The sequence below is a fragment of the Asterias rubens genome, chromosome 6 (assembly GCF_902459465.1).
Source record: "Asterias rubens chromosome 6, eAstRub1.3, whole genome shotgun sequence".
NCBI classification, from domain to species: Eukaryota; Metazoa; Echinodermata; class Asteroidea; order Forcipulatida; family Asteriidae; genus Asterias; species Asterias rubens.
Genome location: NC_047067.1, coordinates 10,717,007 through 10,737,479, shown reverse-complemented (window position 1 = coordinate 10,737,479; position 20,473 = coordinate 10,717,007). Strand labels below are relative to the sequence as shown.

At 38.3% G+C, this 20,473-nt stretch overlaps 1 protein-coding gene across 6 annotated transcripts in view; it reads left to right on the top strand.

Moving 5' to 3' along the window:
- LOC117291577 (titin-like) overlaps window positions 1-20,473 on the top strand; it is a 48,142-nt gene extending 27,669 nt beyond the window's left edge. For 3 of the 6 annotated variants that reach the window (XM_033773389.1, XM_033773388.1, XM_033773385.1), the window contains 11 exons: window positions 7,652-7,924; window positions 8,510-8,704; window positions 9,751-9,990; window positions 10,431-10,487; window positions 13,831-13,875; window positions 15,081-15,368; window positions 16,219-16,289; window positions 16,787-16,897; window positions 17,713-17,807; window positions 18,533-18,602; window positions 19,090-20,473. In XM_033773389.1, the coding sequence (XP_033629280.1) occupies window positions 7,652-7,924; window positions 8,510-8,704; window positions 9,751-9,990; window positions 10,431-10,487; window positions 13,831-13,875; window positions 15,081-15,368; window positions 16,219-16,289; window positions 16,787-16,897; window positions 17,713-17,807; window positions 18,533-18,602; window positions 19,090-19,320 (1,676 nt within the window). In that variant the 3' untranslated portion in view covers window positions 19,321-20,473. Of the gene's footprint in view, window positions 1-5,723; window positions 5,757-7,651; window positions 7,925-8,509; window positions 8,705-9,750; window positions 9,991-10,430; window positions 10,488-13,830; window positions 13,876-15,080; window positions 15,369-16,218; window positions 16,290-16,786; window positions 16,898-17,712; window positions 17,808-18,532; window positions 18,603-19,089 lie in introns of all 6 variants that reach the window. The other 3 variants (XM_033773386.1, XM_033773384.1, XM_033773387.1) reach the window with 2 other exon arrangements.

The following is a 20,473-nucleotide window of genomic DNA, read 5'->3' as shown; positions in this document are numbered from 1 at the left end:
AAGTACATGGCTGAATATATTTTAAGATAAAAAATATAATCTCCCAAAATCCCAAATGTTTCTTTACATGCAATAGCAGAGCTTGATGTAGAATTAATGTCGATGACGTTTACCGAATGTTGTCTGTGGAGTTCTATACAAATAATGAATACAGACTGGGTGTGAGTTGCTTTTAATTTTCTGAAGAGTAATAACCTTTATCTTTACAATAAATACTCCTCAACATAACCATGTTTTTGTATTGATTTTTTAAACCGGATATTCTGATGTCAAAAGGCCCTCCTTGCTTGCGTCTTCATCACCATGGAAACTTGTGGAAGCGGAAGAGCCTTTACAATAGGACGCAGTTGGTCACTTGCACACTGTTTAATTTGGGGTATGCATGTGAAAGTAAATTGTGAAATAGTATGATGTTTTGCCGCAAAAATGGAACACGATGATTAAATTGCTCATTGCCCAGGTGTCTTGCTGTTCCTTTAGTAATCACATCATGATTTTCAGCAAGGATATTAGTTTTCTAAAATGTGAAATTTCATCCTAGATGTGGTCAAGTGGTTGAAAAAACTTCCAGGGTGGTAATAAGAGGAATAGTTCTTTTTATTTTAGTGAAGTGTTATCATTTCCTGTTGAGTTTCACAGACGAAACAATTTGTTTTAATTTATGCTGGTTCAGCAACTAGAAAGAATGATCCGGAACTCTGAAAATACTGTAAAAGCCAATAATGAGCACAACTCATGCCTTCAATACTTGATTTCAATTATTAACTACTGATTTTATGAGCAGCAATTATTTGTTGGGTTTTAAAATCATCCATCAAGGAAACCAGAATACAGAAGTTAAATGATTTTATTTTACCAGTGATCATTGGTAAAGTGGTGTAGCTCAGTTGTAGATAGTTGAGTCTAAAACATGAGTGTAACTCAACAAATATTACAGTATTGATCCCGACTTCTTCATTTCCTTTCAAAATAGCAATAAAAGTAAAAGTATTTGCGTTAATCATACACTGATGTGTTTTAAGCACTGTATGCTCATGAATTTCTTAAGTTCTAAGAAGAAGAAATACTATTCTACAGGCATTTTACTTAGTTGGGCTTCAAACCCAAAACCAGTCTTTTGCAGATTTAGCTTAAGCTTTTTATGTAGCACATAATAATGGTTTTCAAGGTGCTGTGGTGCAACTAGCAGCCACTACCATAAATGCAAACACCTTCTCTTTGCAATGAGTATAACTAGGTTAATTTTGTGCATTACATTTTTTTTTTCTTCAAATTTCATAGTGTTCGAACTTACTCATTTATACTTTTAATGCCAAAACATCCCCCACCCTTAAAAAAATGCAATAAATAAATTCTGTGTTTCAAGACCTGCTCTTGTGGGATTTTTTTTCTGATATTGAGACCTAATTATTGCTTATGGGTTGGTCAATTTGATGGTCCTGGTAACTTTCATGCAAAACAGATGAAGCAATCAGCCAGAGATAACAATCTGGAACTTACTGGTATTCATAGTAGACGCAGTTCTCCTTCAAGAACTTGTCAGCATCAACCTGGGAGATGGTGACATTGTTGAGTTGGCACATCTTTCCTGACAGGTTGAAGGAGTGGCAGTTGGGATCTTTGGAGCAAGCCAGGCAGCACTGTGTGGGGTCTTGGATGTAGGTTTCCTTGAAGGTGTGGCCGAGCAGACAGTGGGGTGTGGCTTGATGTTCTGAATCCTTGATGTTGACAGCGAAGCAGCGAAGACGACCAGGGCAAATGTTACGTTCACATAAGAAAAGCTTCTCCTCATAGCAGTTTGCATCACCCCAATACCCAGCTAGTTGCTTGATGGTTATGCATGTGTTGTTATTGGGGTCTTCAAGATTCAGGTTCCAGTTGTGGTACTCATTCTGATCATCATTGTAGCATTTCGACTGTCCAGGAACCTCCTTGCCAAAAGTGCAGCCCAACCACATGTTGACTGTTTTATCATAATTCTGCAGAATTTCCTTGTGAAAATTCCAAATGAAATCGTTTTCGGATTTTGAGTTTGGTACAGCCAGGTCACTTCCAGCATCAAGGCATACCTGACGAGCTTGATACCAGTTGAGTGGTGTATCAGTGACCTTCATGTAGCATGAATGACAAAACTGCTTCCAGCCATGGGAGCAAATTGCTCTGACGACCGATTGACTCAGCATCACAAACAGACACCCAGCCACCAACATATAAAATGTTTTGAAATTCATGGCTGTGATTATTTTAAGATTTTGAAATATTTTCTCCTGAAATCTTAGATGTATCTATACAAGCAATAGCAGAGCTTGATGTAGCTGAGAATAAAATGTAGATGATGAACGTTGTCTGTGGAGTTGTATACAATTGTAATAAATACCAACTTGGTAGGTATGAGTTGTGTGAAATTTTCTGCAGCTAACTTCACTATAACCTTGATATAGTAATCATGCCTAATATGCAGACCATTGGTTATATCATGCATTTTTATTGTTATGGTTGTTATTTTGAAGGAAGGTAAATGTGTGAGGATCAATACTCCAATTTTTGATAAATTACCCTCATTTTAGGTCCGCCTTATTACAACCAAGAGCAAGGACAATAGTTAATGATTGACTGTTTGAGTTACATTGTAGGCAATGCGCACAGAAGTTGTAGTTTGAACGACTCTAGTCAAGCCTTGTCAACACAAATGGTGTATTAACACAGCAATGCCTAGTTAGCTGGTTCCATATAGTTGATAACATGTAGCTTATTTGTCGACTAGACAAAGTTCGGGCAAACTTTGTCGAACTGTGGTTAATGATAATCCTGGGCGAACTTGTTTCAGTGGGGGTGAGGGGTAGGGTTGAAAATGTATGTTGGTATTAGCGTCGCCGGTCTGCAGTGACACAAGGATATTTGATATTTATGTCTGCCAAAGGGCCCCCCCCCCCCCTTCACCACGTTAGCGCTACCTACAGTGTGCTAGACCCTCTCAACATTAATAATAATAATAATAATAAGACTTGTAATGCGCACATATCCACCCTGCTGGGTGTTCATTGTATAAATAATTGGTAAAGAAACATTTTTTCAAATTTCACAAAACTGAAGAAGAAAAAAAAAGAAAAAAACATTTTCATTGTCTCGTCGTGAGCAAGACTGTAACGATTTTGAGATTTAAGAAAGTGTTCTTATGGGACTGTTTATCTACTAGAGAGACATTGCTTTTTGGACTGTCAGTTTGTAGGTTCAGGTATTTTTCATGCAAAACAGAAGACAATGAAGCAATCAACCAGAGATAACAATCTGTAACTCACTGGTATTCATAGTAGACGCAGTTCTGCTTCGAGTACTTGTCAGCATCAACCTGGGAGATGGTGACATTGTTGAGTTGACACATCTTCCCAGACAGGTTGAAGGAGTGGCAGTTGGGATCCTTGGAGCAGGCCAGGCAGCACTGTATGGGGTTTTGTATGATGGTTTCCTTGAAGGTGTGGCCGAGCAGACAGTAGAGTGTCTCTTGATGATCTGAATCCTTGATGTTGACATCGAAGCAGCTAAGACGACTAAGGCAAATGTTACCCTCACACATGAAAGGCTTCTTCTCATTACACTTTGCATTACCCCAATATCCAGCTAGTTTCTTGATGGTTATGCATGTGTTGTTTCTTGTTTCCTCATTATTCAGGTTCCAGTTCTGGTACTCATTCTGATCATCATTGTAACGTTTCAACTGTCCAGGAACCTCTATGCCATAAGTGCAGCCCAACCACATATTATTCATCATGGTTTTCTTTTGTAAATTCCAAGCAAAATCGTTTTCGGTTTTTGAGTTTGGTACAGCAAGTTCACTTCCAGCATCCAGGCATACCTGACGGGCTTGATACCAGTTGAGTGGTGTATCAGTGATCCACTTGTAGCATGACTAATCAAACTGCCTCCAACCGTAGCGACAGCCGAGGGAGCGAATTGCTCTGACCACCGAATGACTAAGCATCACAAACAGACACCCAGCCACCAAATTATCAATTGACTTGTAATGCATGGTGGAGATTATTTTTAGAAATGTAAAAATACTTTCCCAAAATCTCAGATGTTTCTTTCTACGTAAAAGCAGAGCTTCATGTAGCTGAGAATTAATGTCGATGATGTTTACCGAACTGTGTCTGTGCCTTTCTATACAAGTTAAAAAAAAAAAAAAAATACTGGCTGTGAGCTGTGTTTAATTTTTTTTACCAGCTAACTCATTATCTGATGACCGTTAATAAAATATTGGGGATGTTGATCGATAACTTCTCAATTGGTCTTGGTTTGATGATGACTTGCTTAGTGGTTTCATAATTAGGAGAGGGCCAAAATGCCTATTAATTTTTTCCCGTTTTGTATTCTTGTTGTTTTTGTTTTTTTATGGGTTTTTTTATTGTTAATTACATTATTAGTATTGCAGCATCTTTTAATGAGATATGTTACCATGGCAAAAGGTTATCTTGAGCTGGTCGGCAAATTCAATCAACTGTTCATTAATTTAAAGGAACATTACAGAATTGGAAAGAAAACGATTTCAAACTTCTACAGGTTTGTCAGTTTATGTATATGGTGGATAACATAGAGTGATTACACTGCCAGCAACTGTTTTGTTAGCAAAACCAATTCTGTGATGTTCCTTTAAAATTCATATTTACCATGACTCAAGGTTAAAACATTGATAGCTCAAGTTTACAGTGCCATATTCTTGTACCAGCCAGTGAACTTGACTCCTTGTAAGCTGACAGTTGGTACAAGTTCCTATAAACCAATCCGACGCGCAGCAGGGCACGCAAGTGTTGAGCACCGCGCGCCATTTGCTGCGGTGTCTTCAATGCCTAGATTGTGCACAAAAAGACACCACAGTTGGTAATTTTCAATAGAGGGAGTACCCATTTTGTTTCGTCGGATTGGTCTATACATGTAGTGCAATGTTTCTTGTTTAATTTCATACGTGGGTGGTACAAGAGAGGAGAGCACCCAACTCAAGCTCTTATGATTCTGTTCAGTAGAGTGTGGGTTCGAGAGTCATGATACTTGTGTCCAAAAGGAGGACACTTAACTACATGCTTCTCTCCACCCAGGAGTGGGGCAGAAATGGTTCTTGTAATTGATTAAGCAGAGTAGCCAATAATATAATATTGCACAGGGAGCTGAGATGGTTTAAGGGAATGAATTAAATGGCCCAGAGACCAGCAGCCGATTTACACGAAACTTTTTGCAACTGTGGAAGTCCACTTGCGCAACGTTTATGGCGTAAGTTGCGCCATAATCAGTGCGCAAGTGGACTTACGCAGTTGCGTAAAGTTTCGTGAAATTGGCTGCAGGGGTAATAATGTTGTAGGCCCTTTGAGCACCCTTCCGGTGTGAAAAGCACTATATATAAAAAGTTGTTATGATTATTACAAGAATAGATATACTGGATACCACAAATAGTAAAGTCAACCATCTTAAAGGCAATGAGAAATTCATTTTTGAATTAGCAACTATTGGTTGTGTGTAGCTCTGTGCAACAGGCGGGAATTTTATCAAATTCCTAGCTAGCTTGTAGCTAAGCTGGGTAGACCGATATTAACCTCATTCGACAGTTTGCACTTGTGCAATGGGTTGTTTGCGGAAAAGGTCTATGGTGTACTGCAAGAGGTGACCTTTTATGCAACATTGACTGATTACTGTTTGTGATTTTGTTTGTACCCTCAATGCCTCACAACCATCAGGCATCGAGTCCTTGGATACAGAGCCTCTACGGGGTAAGGTTGCTGTGATACGCACATTATGGCTTTAGGAATGCACTTTTTTGTTTTCTTTTCTTTTCAAATAAACACATTAATGATGTTTATTAATGATTGATGAAGGTGTTCATGCTTATTTCAACTTGGATGGCATAAAAACACTTCATTGAAATATCTCTAGGAACGCCTTCATCAATCATCCCCATTCCTTCACCATAGACCTTTATCACGGTGTGGTCATCTTAATTTGACTCCATTCCAACTCATTGTAACCAAACAGAGGCTGGACAAAAGAATAATCTGGTGCCATGCGTAATGAATGTTAGCATTCCTTGCTGTTATTGGAAACAGGGAACATGACCAAGATGGTGACAGTGTGATAAAGGTCTATTGACCTACATGTACATGTACTTAGAAATGGATATTGTTTTTGAAATATTTTGTTCTTAAAATAATAGCTCCCATCCAATGACTGCGTTTTATATGACTCGCTAGGTATATTTTTATTTTATAATATCATTGAACATTTTATTTATGTTGACACTTGAAGGGTATATAAAACACGGTGCCATTTTACTATGGAAAGCGAAAATGGACATTGGCTTTGGACTGAAAAGTTCATTTCATTTTTCTGCAAGCAGAATTTGGATATATATGCATTGTAAACCTTCGGACCGCCGCTGTATAAAAAATGTAAACATCCGAATTTCTAAAATGGTCCTCTTTACACCATTTGATTGTGAGGTTATGGAGACGTGTAACTTTTTTCTTTTGTTCCTAACAATTTTATCTATTTTTGATCTTGAGTCTCTCATTAACCTGAGGGGTTTAATCTTGTCACCGGTTCTGATCATCTTTGAGAACCTTTTGCTGTCTTCAAGAAAACTCAAGAAAGACAACAGAAAAACGAGATTGTATACAATGGGTAGTTAAACTATAAACCCAAGTTTGATTGTTTTAAATAGGGAAACTGGCACAAAATAAATTTATTTGTATTGAAATTGACTGGGAAAACCTAGACATACATAATAGATGATTGCAGTTTTTTTGTATATTGGTAATAGGGAATCTTGCACAAGATGAACTATTTGTTAGGGCAACTTAATTTATTTGTATTGAAATGACTGGGAAAACGTATAACACATGAACTTTATAAGTGGTATTTGCATTTTTTGTGGCATCATGAAATACATAATTTCATGAACCATTTTATTTGTTTTCATGTTTCATGTTTGTTTTGTTTTACTAACTTCCTTGAATGTTATTCATCCTTCTGTTATGTGTCTAATTCATTAACAGCTAATTTTCATTTTAATCAATTAACATACATATTAAATATCATGCTTAATATCTAATAAGCTCATTCCTCTTTTAGAACCAATGTTTTTTTAAGAGTGAACTGCTTGACTGCAGTTTTTTTTGATTTTTATTTGCAGTTTCAGAAAAGAAACAACAAAGGTATTAATTTACAGCTTAAAATGGTCTTACATGTACTGTTGGCGTTAAGCACAAAAATGTATTTGTGGTCAATATACAAAGTATTGAAAAAGTATCTGTGGTCAATATACCTGTATGGGGCCCAATTTCATAGATTTGGGTACTTTTTGTAACACAAAACACAATGTCCACAGACAGTTAAAAACTGAACTGCACACGTGAACAGGAATTAATCAGTTAAACATTAACGCGTAGAAATTAAACATGAAATCAAAAACAAAATTATAGCATACAAGAGCATAACAAAAAGTTAAACATTTAGACCCAAAAGCAGTAATTGAAAAAAGAGGAATAAGAGAATTAATTATTTAACAAGTAAACAATTTGCGGGAGGGCGCTATAAACAAATTGCTCTGTGCGACACTTAAACTGTTCATGCTTTTCAGTAATGATTGATCAATTTGTACTTCCAACAGTACCCCTGAAGCTTCACAAGCTAGAGAATCCTCCCTGTCCTCCGTCCATCCCTGATTGGGACATGCACAGCTTCTTGGCAGACTTTGAAGACGTTGGCGGGGATGTTGAGGATGATGTCGATCGTGGTCATGGCGACACTGACGACGATGAAGACGGCCGTCTGAGGAGGAAGTACAAGGAGATTGCCATGGGTCCGCTGGAGAGCAGTAAAGTAGACCAGTCTGGCTACATGTACAATGACCATGTTGTGTTTTTGGAGCCTGTTGTCTTTGGTAGGTGATTGTTCCGAGGATAAAGCCCGCTTCATAGGCTTCCTGCAAGTTTTGACTTCACAAATTCACAACGAATAATTTGCATTAGTTGACTTGTGCTCAACTGCTTCGAAACATTCACCGAGAAAACAGCTATGTGATGTGAAAATTTGCTCTGCTTTTGCATTCGTATGAACTGGGCTTTACATTATTATAAATATTTTCCTTGCACAGCTAGCGCAGAAATTTGACGCTTGGACAGTAAGCTGGTGGTTGTGATTGCAAGCGCAGACCTCAGCAGTTCGCAGAGCTATGAAATTGGGCCCAGTATTGATTTGTTTCCCATCAAGGGAACTCAGCAAACTCCCACAGGGGGATATAAATACCAAGCTGGCCATAGCCAATCTCTCTCACAAACATTGGTCGTCTACGATTATGAATTGCACATAATCAAGAAATTGTGATTCAGTAACTAGATGCTAGTCACTGTGAAATTAGCAGTTAGCTGGGGATTTGAACCCACAACCTTGTGGTTGCAGATCCTGCAGTCTATCCACTTGACCTCTATGACCTATGTGTATTCCATACGCTTCTTACTACCCTCAGAGAGTTGTGAACCCATAGAGGACATGTCTAAATTAATGGAGGCTATAAGAGTGCCCGGGTGCCTACGCACATTGGTGGATCCCTACCCTTTAGAAGAGCCGTTAAGACCAGACGTTGCAGATGTGGATAGAGTTGCTGTCCAACAGTCGTCTATATGCGAGAGACCAAGCCTGCCCACTCCACCTCCTCCTAAAGGTTTGTCAATTTATATTTTGTTATAACCCTCTATGTTTGACTTGTGCCTGCCTTTAACCTCTGTGGGTCCAGATTTCAGTCCCTAAGTTTCATGTACCTGCATGATTGTCTGGGTTCCCCCCTCCCTATAAACTATGAAATATAGAGTTAATTATTGATAAGATCGATACAATCAAGGAGAACGAACAAGAAATGTGTAGATTCAAGAGTCAAAAGTACAAGCCAAAGGCGAGTAATTGTAGTCAGGAATCTCACTTTAGAGTCTATTCTCTGACTTTTCTCGGACTACTTCCCCAAAGCCAGAAAGAAATTGTTTTTCTAGGGTGCTTTAAACATTTTTATACAAATTTGCTTAATTTTTGTACTTTGTAAAACGACATTTGGTCAAACTTATCTTGCAAAACTTGAATGCATACCTACATGTATGCTTGTAACATTATCAAGTTCAATGTTTTGAACAGTTTTACAGTTTGTGTTATACTTATATTAAGTGAATATTTTAACTGGAAAATGTTCCTGTAAATTAAAAAAGAACATGATTTCAAGCTGTGTTTGATGTACTCATGTTTCCAGTTGAACAATTCATTTTTGTTTGTAACAATTATCAACAGTTGAGTGTAGCTTCACAACAAATCAACAGTTGAGCATAGATAAAAAACAAAACAATAATCCACACTTTTATCAATACAGTGTTACACAGAAATAGTTTCAAAGTTTTGGAATTGAATTTAATCACACAGAAGAAATTAGGTGCTTGGCTACATATGGACATTTTATGTTATTAATCCTAGCATTGTCCTGCACTTACTACATCTCTGTTTTAGAAATTGCAAATAACAATCCTAGAAACAATGACTACAATTGTTCTAAGGTGACATCCCAAACTTTCTTAGCGTCACAATTTCTGGGGGGAAAATGAGCCAATTTAATTAGCCCTTGACTCTGCTAATGTTAAACTTTCTGCAACAAAAATGGTTTTGAATTAATTAGTGAAACAGTTCACCTAAACAGATTTACATTCATTCCGTTCCATTATTTACTGACAGTGCCCACCCCTACTCCCACTCCACCACCGCCCATGGAGCCCACACCCCCTCCACCTAAGACACCCACCCCTCCCCCCATCGAAATGCCCAAGAAGAAGCCCGGCAAGCCCAAGAGACCTCCAAAGAAGGAGAAGATGAAGGTGCAGAAAAAGGTCCGAACCCCAGTGAAGGAGCCCACACCAGTACCAGAACCCCCTCCTGTTGTCCTGCCACCTACACCCCCACCTCCAACTCCACCTGGTAAGTCTAAGTTGCAGTTACACAAAATATGTGCAGGGATGTGATTTCTCCATTTTTTTCATCGGAAATCTAGGTTTTTTGTAACTCCACAAAAATACAAACGCAAACAGCATCAAAATAAACCACTGCCAGCTTTTTTGTTTATGGGCAGAAACAGCCTTGAGCAGCTTTTGTCAATTTTCGTTCACAAGCTTACCATTATAAAAGAGCACCTTTTGCTTTGACATTGGCTCAGTTCTGATTATGCAATATTAATTCGGAAATGTGATAAAAAGCAACAGTTTTATTAATCTAAAATTTACTGAAACAATTTTTCAGTGAAACAGAATCAGTCACTTATTGTTTGCACTCGTCTAATTAAATACAGCATTAAAATAAATCATTGAAATAAATTTGTCAAAATAATCCCCTTTTTTCTGCTGCGGATGATCGCTCATCAGAACCAGAGGTGATTAAAGCCCCGACCCCAGAACCAATCCGACCCAAGCGGGTTATCGGTAAGTCAGCTGACCTTTGACCCTAAGCATGACCTTTGGTAATATAACCCACAGCATGACCACCCGGTTGGAGTTAACCTTACAGTTGTATCAGCACGACTATCATTTTAATTATTGATGTGTTGTCTATAATTTTTGATTCTGCTATTAAAGGGATCCTTGTATCTGTCGAGTTGGTCCATGAAAAGCATTTAAACCATTTGTTATGAAAAGCATATGGTTAGAAAGATGTTTAAAAAGTAGAATATAATGATCAACTCAACTAGGCTTCGAAATTGCGTGGGTTTCCTTTTACTTTGCGAACTAACACAGTCGCCCATTTTATGAAGTCAAAAACTTGGCTCCACAAAATGGCGTGCCGTGTTAAGGAAAACATGCATTTTCGAGGCATATGTTTGGATCATATATAACAACCGGTTTCAAACGCTTTTCATAGACCAACTCGACCGATCCAAGGCAGTGTGTCACTTTAATGTGAGATTAATGGGAACAATAGATGGCAGCAGACTTGGGTAAATCCGTTGCTCTCGGAAATATGCTCAGAATTATACCTAAGTGACATAAATTGACCAGGACCCAAGTTCATAAAGCTGGTTAGCAGAAATGCTGCTTAGCAGAAAATACTGCATACCTAAAAATGAGTTAACCCAAGTGAAAACAAATGTAAACTTAATGGAATTTCGGCTGGTAACATTTTTCTGCTTAGCAATTTGTGTATGTGCTTAGCAAGTTTTTGATCTTGCAGGGCTAATGAAATTGGGCCCTGGTACATGTATGTCTGCTGCCACTAAGTGCCAAAGTATCCCATTAACTCCTGTTTGTATTACCCATAGTTCAATATTGATTGCATAAATAACACATTTTTACAAAACAGCTCAAAACAGGTTAACAGGTGATTAACCTCAATTCAAGTTACTGCCAATCAAAACCACTGATATTATCTAACCTTCAGAAGGGTTAAATGCCCTCAATGAATTGAGCTCGCCTCAGAATTACATGTGGCGTGTCATGGCCCAGCGGTTAAGATCACCGGATGCACCGGATTCGAGCTCTGGTGTTTGATCACAGCAGAGTGTGGGTTCGAGTCCCGGTCGTGACACTTGTGTACTTAAGCAAGACACTTAAAACCATGATTGCCTTGTAAATTTGGGAAGGTAGTGCTTTCTGTTCTACGAGTCAGGCTTCTGATGGATGGTACCCAAGCCTACATCCGCGTGGACTGTAAAGGAGGTATCCCTGTTTCAGCCCAAAGAGTAGGTGGCAACGGCCCCTGGAAAAAAAGTTGATTGTAGCCCATACCTTGAAGTGGCCTTCAAGCCTTCTGAATCAGGCGACCTGCCTTTAAAATATTTGAAATGTTTTAAAACAACATGACATTTCAAAGGACTATCATGATCATGAACCCATGCACAATGCCCAGCACACTTTCACACGCCTCTCCTGTCCGCCATATTTTCGCATTCAAAATCATGGTGGGGTGAAACTGTTTGCACTTTGATCAAATAATTGTTGTATTACTCATTTTTGTCAGCATGTAAGTAATCATTAAACCTAAGAGCCATCGATTAATAAAATAATGATCTAATTAACAAATAATAAAGCTAATTAACTACACCAAAAGCAGTCCTCAAGTTGACCTTGCGATGACCAAACCAATCGGCGACTGCATTTTAGGATGATGGTTTGCCTGAGCTAAGACTCTGGCTTCAAAGAGTTAATAGATTATACATGTATATGTTTTTAAAACCGAACTACTTTGTGGGCATTAACTTGATAACAAAAACATAGGGTCCAGTTTTTTAGAGTATTAGTGCTTAAAGATGCTATGTCAGATTTTTGGCCGATTTGACCCAAAATTTTGATTTAAAATTCAATAGGTATTTTGATGGGGGTCGAGAAAGTTACAAGCTTTCATTTGAGCCATTGCTCGAAAAAGTCCGCCAATTATGAGTAGCAGTGAAATAAAGTGCTCAAAATTAGTTTTTGTCGGGATCCTGACAATATATCACGTGACCAATTCTTATGTGTTTTATAAGAAACGTTTAAAAAAAATTGTCATGGTTCCTGACCATTAAAAGTAAAAGTTGAAATACTATTCACTCAAAAGAAATCAATTTTTTAATGTTTAGGGTCAAAAATCTGACATAGCATCTTTAAAAAAAATTGTTGAGGGTGTTTTGCATAATCCTAACTCGTTGTCATCCTTATGGAAGGACAGGATAAGTAACTAAGATTCTGCTTGAGCGTTAACAGCAACCAGAAGAGACCCCAGGGGCCAATTTTATAAAAGCCTTTAAGCAGAAGTTTTCTGCTAACTGAAGGACAGCGTTTATTGGTACTAATTCTGGTAGCGAATGTGTGGGCACACAATAGATTTGCATTGTTGCGTTACAAGAACCACTGGCATGGAAAGTTACTTGCTTATGGTAAGCAGGGGTTGAAGAAGAAACTTTGCTCAGAGCCGTTCCAAAAGCAGGAAAGGATTGCATCCAAACCACTGGCTTTATGAGATTGGTCCCGGAACGTCATGCTATGCATGTATTTGATGCACGGATTGTAAATTGCTGTCGTATTGAAATATGTTTACCTTGCTTTGCAGTGGTTTTTTTTGTTTGAATTTGTAGCAGACCCTTATCATGCTAAAGACATTTGGGTTGTACAATGCTCAACTAGTTATGGTTATGGTCACAGCTTGAGAAGGGTCTAAGGCCATGTTTGAATATGCGGCTACAGCTATGGCTTTGGCTGGTTCACCGCATCATCATGCATTGAAGTATGGGATATCCTTAGCAACAGTCTTAGCTGTAGCTGTAGCCGCCAATTTGGATACGGCTTAAAGGAACATTACAGAATTGGTTTTGCTAGCAAAAAAAGTTGCTGGCATGCATAAGCATTTTATGTAATCCACCATATACATTAACTGACAAACCTGTAGAAATTTTAGATCGATCGGCCATCTGGGTCACAAAAGAATAGTGAAAAACCGATAACAAATTTTGCATTGCATTGATGCCAAAACAAAAATGAACAAAACGCTCACTTAGCGATAAACTTCAAGCGCGAAATTATATTACTTATTTCTCATCAAATATGAAATTTCAGACAGAAATATTTCAAGGGATGTTTTCTACTATCATCATCATTAGACCGTGTAAGTTTTATGTAAATCTGTGATCTTTACGATTTTTGTTTCGTACCAATTCTGTAACGTTCCTTTAAGTGTACAAGAATGAAGCACGCTGAAGAGAGGTTTTTTCACCCACAGTTTGCACATCATTTTCTAAGTAGTATAGTTTGTTTTGAACTGTCTAGTGAATGTCATTTTTTTTTCTCAACTTTTTAGAGCTACCACCCCTTCCAGTTGTCTCAGAACCGGAGCCCGAAGAATGTAAGAAAGTGTTTACTTACAATAGCCATCTTGCAGAGCTGCCAACTCTTTTCATGTTCTGATGAACAAATTGGAAAAAAACTCCCTTCGTGGATACTTTTCCCCTTTTTATGTCGGATGTAATATACAAATATAACATGGTTTCAGAGCGACTAGTCATTCGAAATAAACCATGCTATATTTGTTTTACTATACTTCATACATATTCAGTTACCAGAACATGATTTGGAGCAAGAGAAAATGACAACTGTGAAAAAATGTACATGATACACATGGTACACGTTTGTTTATGTGTGGGATGCCCCTAGTAAAGAGAGCTGTGTTCTTGTGTGTGTACAAACAGTACCACAATCGTAAAGTGCATGACAAGTAGAAAAGCTCCTGGGGAGCTATTCTACTTGTCATGCGCATTTACATCTTGCGTGAGACCACAGCAGCTCTTTTCAGAGCCAACACTCCCTCAAAAGAGATCTTATACATGGTTATACCCGCAAGTTTACTATTTTTTTAGTATTTATTGTTACTTCTTACAGTAAAGTCATTTAAAAAAAATTATTGTCAAAGAAATATTGTGCTAGGAACAGAGATATCATCTAGTGAGATGATGTTTATCATTGTCCTTGTGTCGAAAAGTGGGCCACCTCTATAAATATTGTTCAAATTTGAATTATTTAAGTCACAGATAGTTTAAAGGGGATTTGGTAACAACAGGCATGAAATTCTTTCTTGCTGATTTATGATTGTTTTCAGAAAAAAATGTGATTAAATAACCTGAAAATTCTATTAAATCCTACAACATATGTAAATGTAGGTTAGGTCTGAGCTGGATAGATGCTCCTATTTTTTTCCTAGAATCAAATACATGACTAAAACAAAATTCTCAAAAAAAAAAAAAGTAACTGTTTGTTATTTTTGCAAGTTTTTATAATAATTTTTGGAAGAACAAAATTGAAACCCAAACCAGGATCAAACCCGGGTCCCACCCATTTCCTGCACACTTCACAAGAAAAAAAGAGTAACTTGTTACAATTTATATAAAATTAATACTTTTGACTTTTAAATTAAATCATTATGGCAGTGGGCAAAACTCCCATTGTAGTATTTCATTAGCAAAGATAAATTTAAACCAACCAAATTTAAATCTGAATATTATCTCTGAATAAAATGGAGTTGAAGTATTAAATTTTGTTGATATTTCCCCTCAGCTGAATCTGAGATAAGTGAAGCTCCTCCTGCAGACTCCCCGGAGCCAGACCAAGCAACCCCAGAGCCCGCCGAATCCACCCCGCCTTCCAGCCCCATTCCAGCCTCTCCTTCCTCGCCCCCTTTGCGGAGGTCGCCCATCGAGAAAGACATGTCTTATGCCCTGGAGCTTGAGAGACAGAGACTTGCTGATGAGAGGCAGAGGAAAGCTCTCTTGATGTATGAGAAGTTGAGAAGCAGACAGCCGATACCTGTGGCCAAACTAGAACAGGCGGACAGCTTCAAGGAATGTAAGTATAAGCGAAAAGCAATCTTTGCAGATCTCGCATGCACTGGCTGTTCCAGATTGCAATAACTTTTATTGCGTTCGTGTAACTTGAATTATTTTTCTCAGGTTTTTATTGTTACTATATATAAACAAAATTAATGGGTGTTTTAAAACTGGGCACCTTTGAAAATAAGTATTCTCACTGACTGAAAGGTTCCCTCAGGGTACGTAAGAAATGTAAAAAATAATATGCCTGTTGAAATTCGACAAGGATCTGTGATAAGTGGCTGGATTGCGGTAACACCATGTGTACACCAGTTTTGAGTAGTGTTGGTCCTTAAAAGAACCGTTTGTTTACGACCCAATGTTACGATCAGAGCATACTGATTGAAAAGTTGAGTTGTCAACCACCAGTTCTTCTCAGAACCAACACTCAGAACCAACTCAAAAGAGATTTACAAATAGTGCTTCTGCAAACCTAACCTGCATACTCCCACATGGAAATTTTGATTCAACTGAGGATCTGTGTGTGAGTTAAGAGATAAATATTGAATACATTTGGTTCATGTACTGTGGCAGAATATAAAGAAATCTGGTTTGAAATGCACTTATTTGTACATAATTGTGGGTTGGCCCACACCGGTTGGCCGACTGCGCAAGAGGTGGCAGAGCTGTTTGTCGAATGACATGCAACTGCTTGGAGTTGATGCAAGGGACGCGACGGGCAGGGTCAAGTGGCGGATAGCCATATGGAGCAAGCAGGCCAACCCAGAACAGACTGGACAATGGCCTTAAAACCGACATGATGATGCACAATATTGCCAACATTTGTATTTGTTATCACCTGCGTCCTTGTCTCGTTTTTTTTACAGATGGATGGTTAGCTCAATTTTGTATCCTTAAACCAGACAAGTTAAAGATGTACAGACTTGCATTTGATACGGTGAGTAGGCTTCCAACTCTTGGACCCGGGTTCCAATTACTTTGTGGCACTATGTGAATTGTATTTTCAGTTCCTACCTGACTACGTGGTTGTCCCTGGAATAAATATTTCGGGTTTTTCTCCCACATCTGAAACTGAAACTTCCTTCCTGGTCTTCTCCCCATTTGGGAGTACAGTGATTAAGGCCGTGTCCGAAACGGCGACTTCGGCTACAGCTACGGCTAGATCGCGCGCGTCTGCCTATTCTTCAACACTGGTAGACGCGCTGATCTAGACGTAGCTGTAGCCGAAGTCGTCGTTTCGGACACGGCCTAAGTTTGCTTTTCTGATAGTCATTGGCTTCATCACCAGAATAAATTACTTACACAATGTAGTGGTAAAAGAGTCCTGAAAGAACTGATGTTGGTCACTATAGCATAATAAAAAGCGTCTGCCATGAGATATAACAAAACAATTTTTTTTTAGAATTGAGGTTTAAACTGATTTTCTGTTGACAGGTTGATGAGGATGGGGATGGACTGCTATCATGCTTTGATACACTCATCGCTTTGAAAGGAATAACTGGAACTCAAAACTTAACTGAAAAAGAAGAAGAATACATCTGTAGGGTAAGTGTTTTTAACAAGTTCTGTTTTAATATAATATGTTAGTTTTGCGTAAGGGATAAACAAAATTTGTTTTTACCCTAACATTGATGCGTTTTTACCACTGCGTGTTCGGTCCTTTCCATGTTCTGTGAAAAAAAACACAGGGATTAGAACTCGCGTTTATTGCCTTGCTAGAGCAGATTTTTAATTTTGTTAAATTATTTTTATTGGTTTATTAAAACACTTTCAAACATCGCAGCTACAAGCTGAATTAAGTTTAAAATACAGAGATTCATAAAAAATACAAATGTTAAAAATTACAAGATGTCTTACCACAAGACAACCAAGCTAGCCCAATGGCTAGAGACAGTTCCAATCTTATGTTTTAGCAGTAGGTACTGACTAACGACTTAATAGATGTTAGTTTTGTTTTAGTCTGGTTCTGGTAATCAGTGGAGCCCATAGAGTTATATATAAGAACTAAAGGGCGCACTGGATATGCTGCTTGCACAAACGCGACGGGACCGCAAGATGACAAGCATGCCATTCTGTACGCGCATTGAATATGAAATACACGTTTGAGGTTTTTTTTATTTAACGCTCACGCGATGCTGTTTGTTCAACTTACAAAATGGCCGCACAAACACACGCTGTGAGATGGCTGTTTTGTCAACTTAGACAATGGCCGCCTGCGCGCATGCCGGCTCGTATACAGGCCAGTGCGCCCTCTAGTTCTTATATATAACTCTATGGTCGAGCCAGTTTGTGTGAAGTGGTGTGGCCTCTAGTGGAATTACGTCACTCTTGTGAACAATATGGTTGTTCTTGTTTTGTAGATTCTTGAGATTGCGAATTACAACATACTGGAAGGCTCAGACTTCAGAGTCTTCTCAGTGATGGCTGCTTTGTCCCAGAAACTCACATCCATTGAGTAAGTATTGTATAAAAGTTTGACAAATGCACTATAATTATTAAAATTGTAGAGAGCACAAGAGCGCCCTCAGTGTTCAACTGTCGAATTCATTGTAAAAGAATTACTTTGGGGTCATCACATGTAGATAATGCTCTTTTTCCATTGTAGCTTTATATACATGAGAGAGCACCGTAAGTTCTCCCTGTATTTTGCTATAATTATTTGTAGGGATCATGGATCTGGCCATGTTCCAAAATCATATGGGAGCAGTAGGGTCATTTGATATATCTGTAAGTATTGTTTTATATTTAAAATATCATTGTATACCTGCAATACTGTGATTTGTAGGGCTCTATTTGGATGAAATTGTTGTAAACTATGTGTAATGACATTCAGGGTCTCATGTGTGCTGACCTTATGATGACTTTTTGTGTACAGAGTATTTAGTGTATTTGTATTGGAGTATATTAAAATCAGTACCTGTACACAAGAGATTATTTTATATTTTAGACTTTTTAGGCTTAAAATTGCATTTTTTTAAATTGTATTTTGGCGAATGCTCGTCTTTTTTAATTAGAGGACAGGATTCCTTCCCATGTCTCTACATTATTATTCACTATTAATTCAAAAATCCAGTTTTAATCCTGATATTTATTTTGTATGTAAACTCTTTTTAATTCAACCTGTGCCAGCTACAATGACCAGTTTTTATTAATAAACAATAACTTCGGTTTCTTTTATAGCAAATGGGTTCGAAATCTCATTAAGAAGTTTGATCTTCAGATGTTGGACTGGAAGATGTATCGCGCCAAGGTGAGCAATTTAATTAAAACCCTTGTCGACATCAGGGAATCTATGCACATGCTGACACTCCCTTTCAAACAATTTCAACCATCTGATAAGATGCAACCGTCTCTATATTCTGATGAATTTGAATGTAAGCAGTAACTTGTGATTGAGCATGTCATAATACAAGACTTTACTCAAAGCTAACTTGCAAAAGGCTTGTTGAATCCTAGGGTGTGTCATTTATGACAGAAATGGCACATTAGAAATATTACTAGTTTCACTCCCAAATATTATAAAAGAAAGCTACTCTCTGGAACAGTTTAAGTGTTTTTTGAAGACGCATCTTCTTTGTGAAATAATTTATATTTTTCATTGTATGCATTTTGTGTGTCTTTCTATATTGGTCGTAATTTTTGTCCTGGTTTTTCTCTCTTGACTTTCCAAAAAAGCTTTTGAGACTTCACTGTAATTTTGCGCTATATGAAAACTGTTAACTATTATTATTTCCCAGGAGCTGTTCAAGTGGTGTGTGGATGAATCAACAAATCGTATCTCCGTTCCCCGCCTCCTGATTGAACTGAGAGCAGGAGGAGTCAGTGATGAACATCTGGAGGAAGTCAAGGAGAAGTTTGGAGAGCACGGGACGCTGGACCTTCTGGACTTCTTGGCGTATCTTCCACTGTTTATTATGTCGCACGAGGCGGTGGTGTTCAATCCCTTGAACAATATCAGAGATAAATGATCACACTCTGTGTCATTCCTTTGAGGCCGTCGGGGGATGTTTTTGGCTGTGACTGCACTTAGATGTAATTCACAACGGAGTGGCATCAATTTCTCAATGAGCAAACTTCCTGAAACCGCTCCGTTGACCCAAGTTACTTGAGAGGAGCACGATGATACACACACCACACATCACAATCCATCATGCAGCCAGCTAGTCTCTAACCCTGTATCTTCTTTCAGCGTTTTCACCATGTTCTTGATTGGTATCCCTCTGGTTGTTGAAGGGTTTGCCAGACATGCTGACAGTCATCCTATAGATTCTTGCATAAAGCACCAAAAGATAGTTCCCGCCAAGCATTTTCAATAGGCTTCTGTTCACCTTAGTAACCGATGATGTGGGCATGTCATACTTATAAATGATGCCCAATTTCATAGAGCAGCTTCAACAGACAATTTTATTAACAATTTTGTGCCAAGCACATAAAATGAATCTTCGTTTAAACAGCCAGTTGAGTTTCTGATTGGTTGACTTTGGCTACAGCTAAAATGTATATCTACATTGCTGTGTTTGTCTACTTGTCGCTACATGGCAATGATAGCCACAGCCACTGCAAAATCTATACACAGCCAAAGGAGAAGTCTGAAATAATCTATATGGTAGCTGAAGCAAACCTTAAGAAAATAAATGAACCTTGAACTGTCCAAGCCTGGGCCAAAATCTTTGAAGGTCGATAAGATCTTTAGAATGGATGGACCAAGAGATAAGAGATAGTGTGAAAGAATGTGGTATGGACACATCATGACCCTACGGATCTTAGTCGCTGAGATTGAAACCTATTGAAGACGATCAGATTATATACTGATCGGAACGTTGAGTTGTCAACCACCATTTCTTTTTAGAACCCAAAACCAACACTACTCAAAAGAGACTTCCTCACCTATACTAACTAAGAATGACACATGGGATCCAGTGGGAGGAGGTCAGGGGTTGAAGTCTGGAACCCAGACACCCTTACTCCTTTTCAATGCTTTCTTTGAGCAGTGGTTTACCCTAAAACAAGTTCAAGAACTATGAAATTTACCATGAGAGTTTTTGCCAATGCCCCTTATTTTTGACAGCGCGAGGGCGCTATAAATAGTATTTTTATCACTTCCGGGGTACACGCGATTCG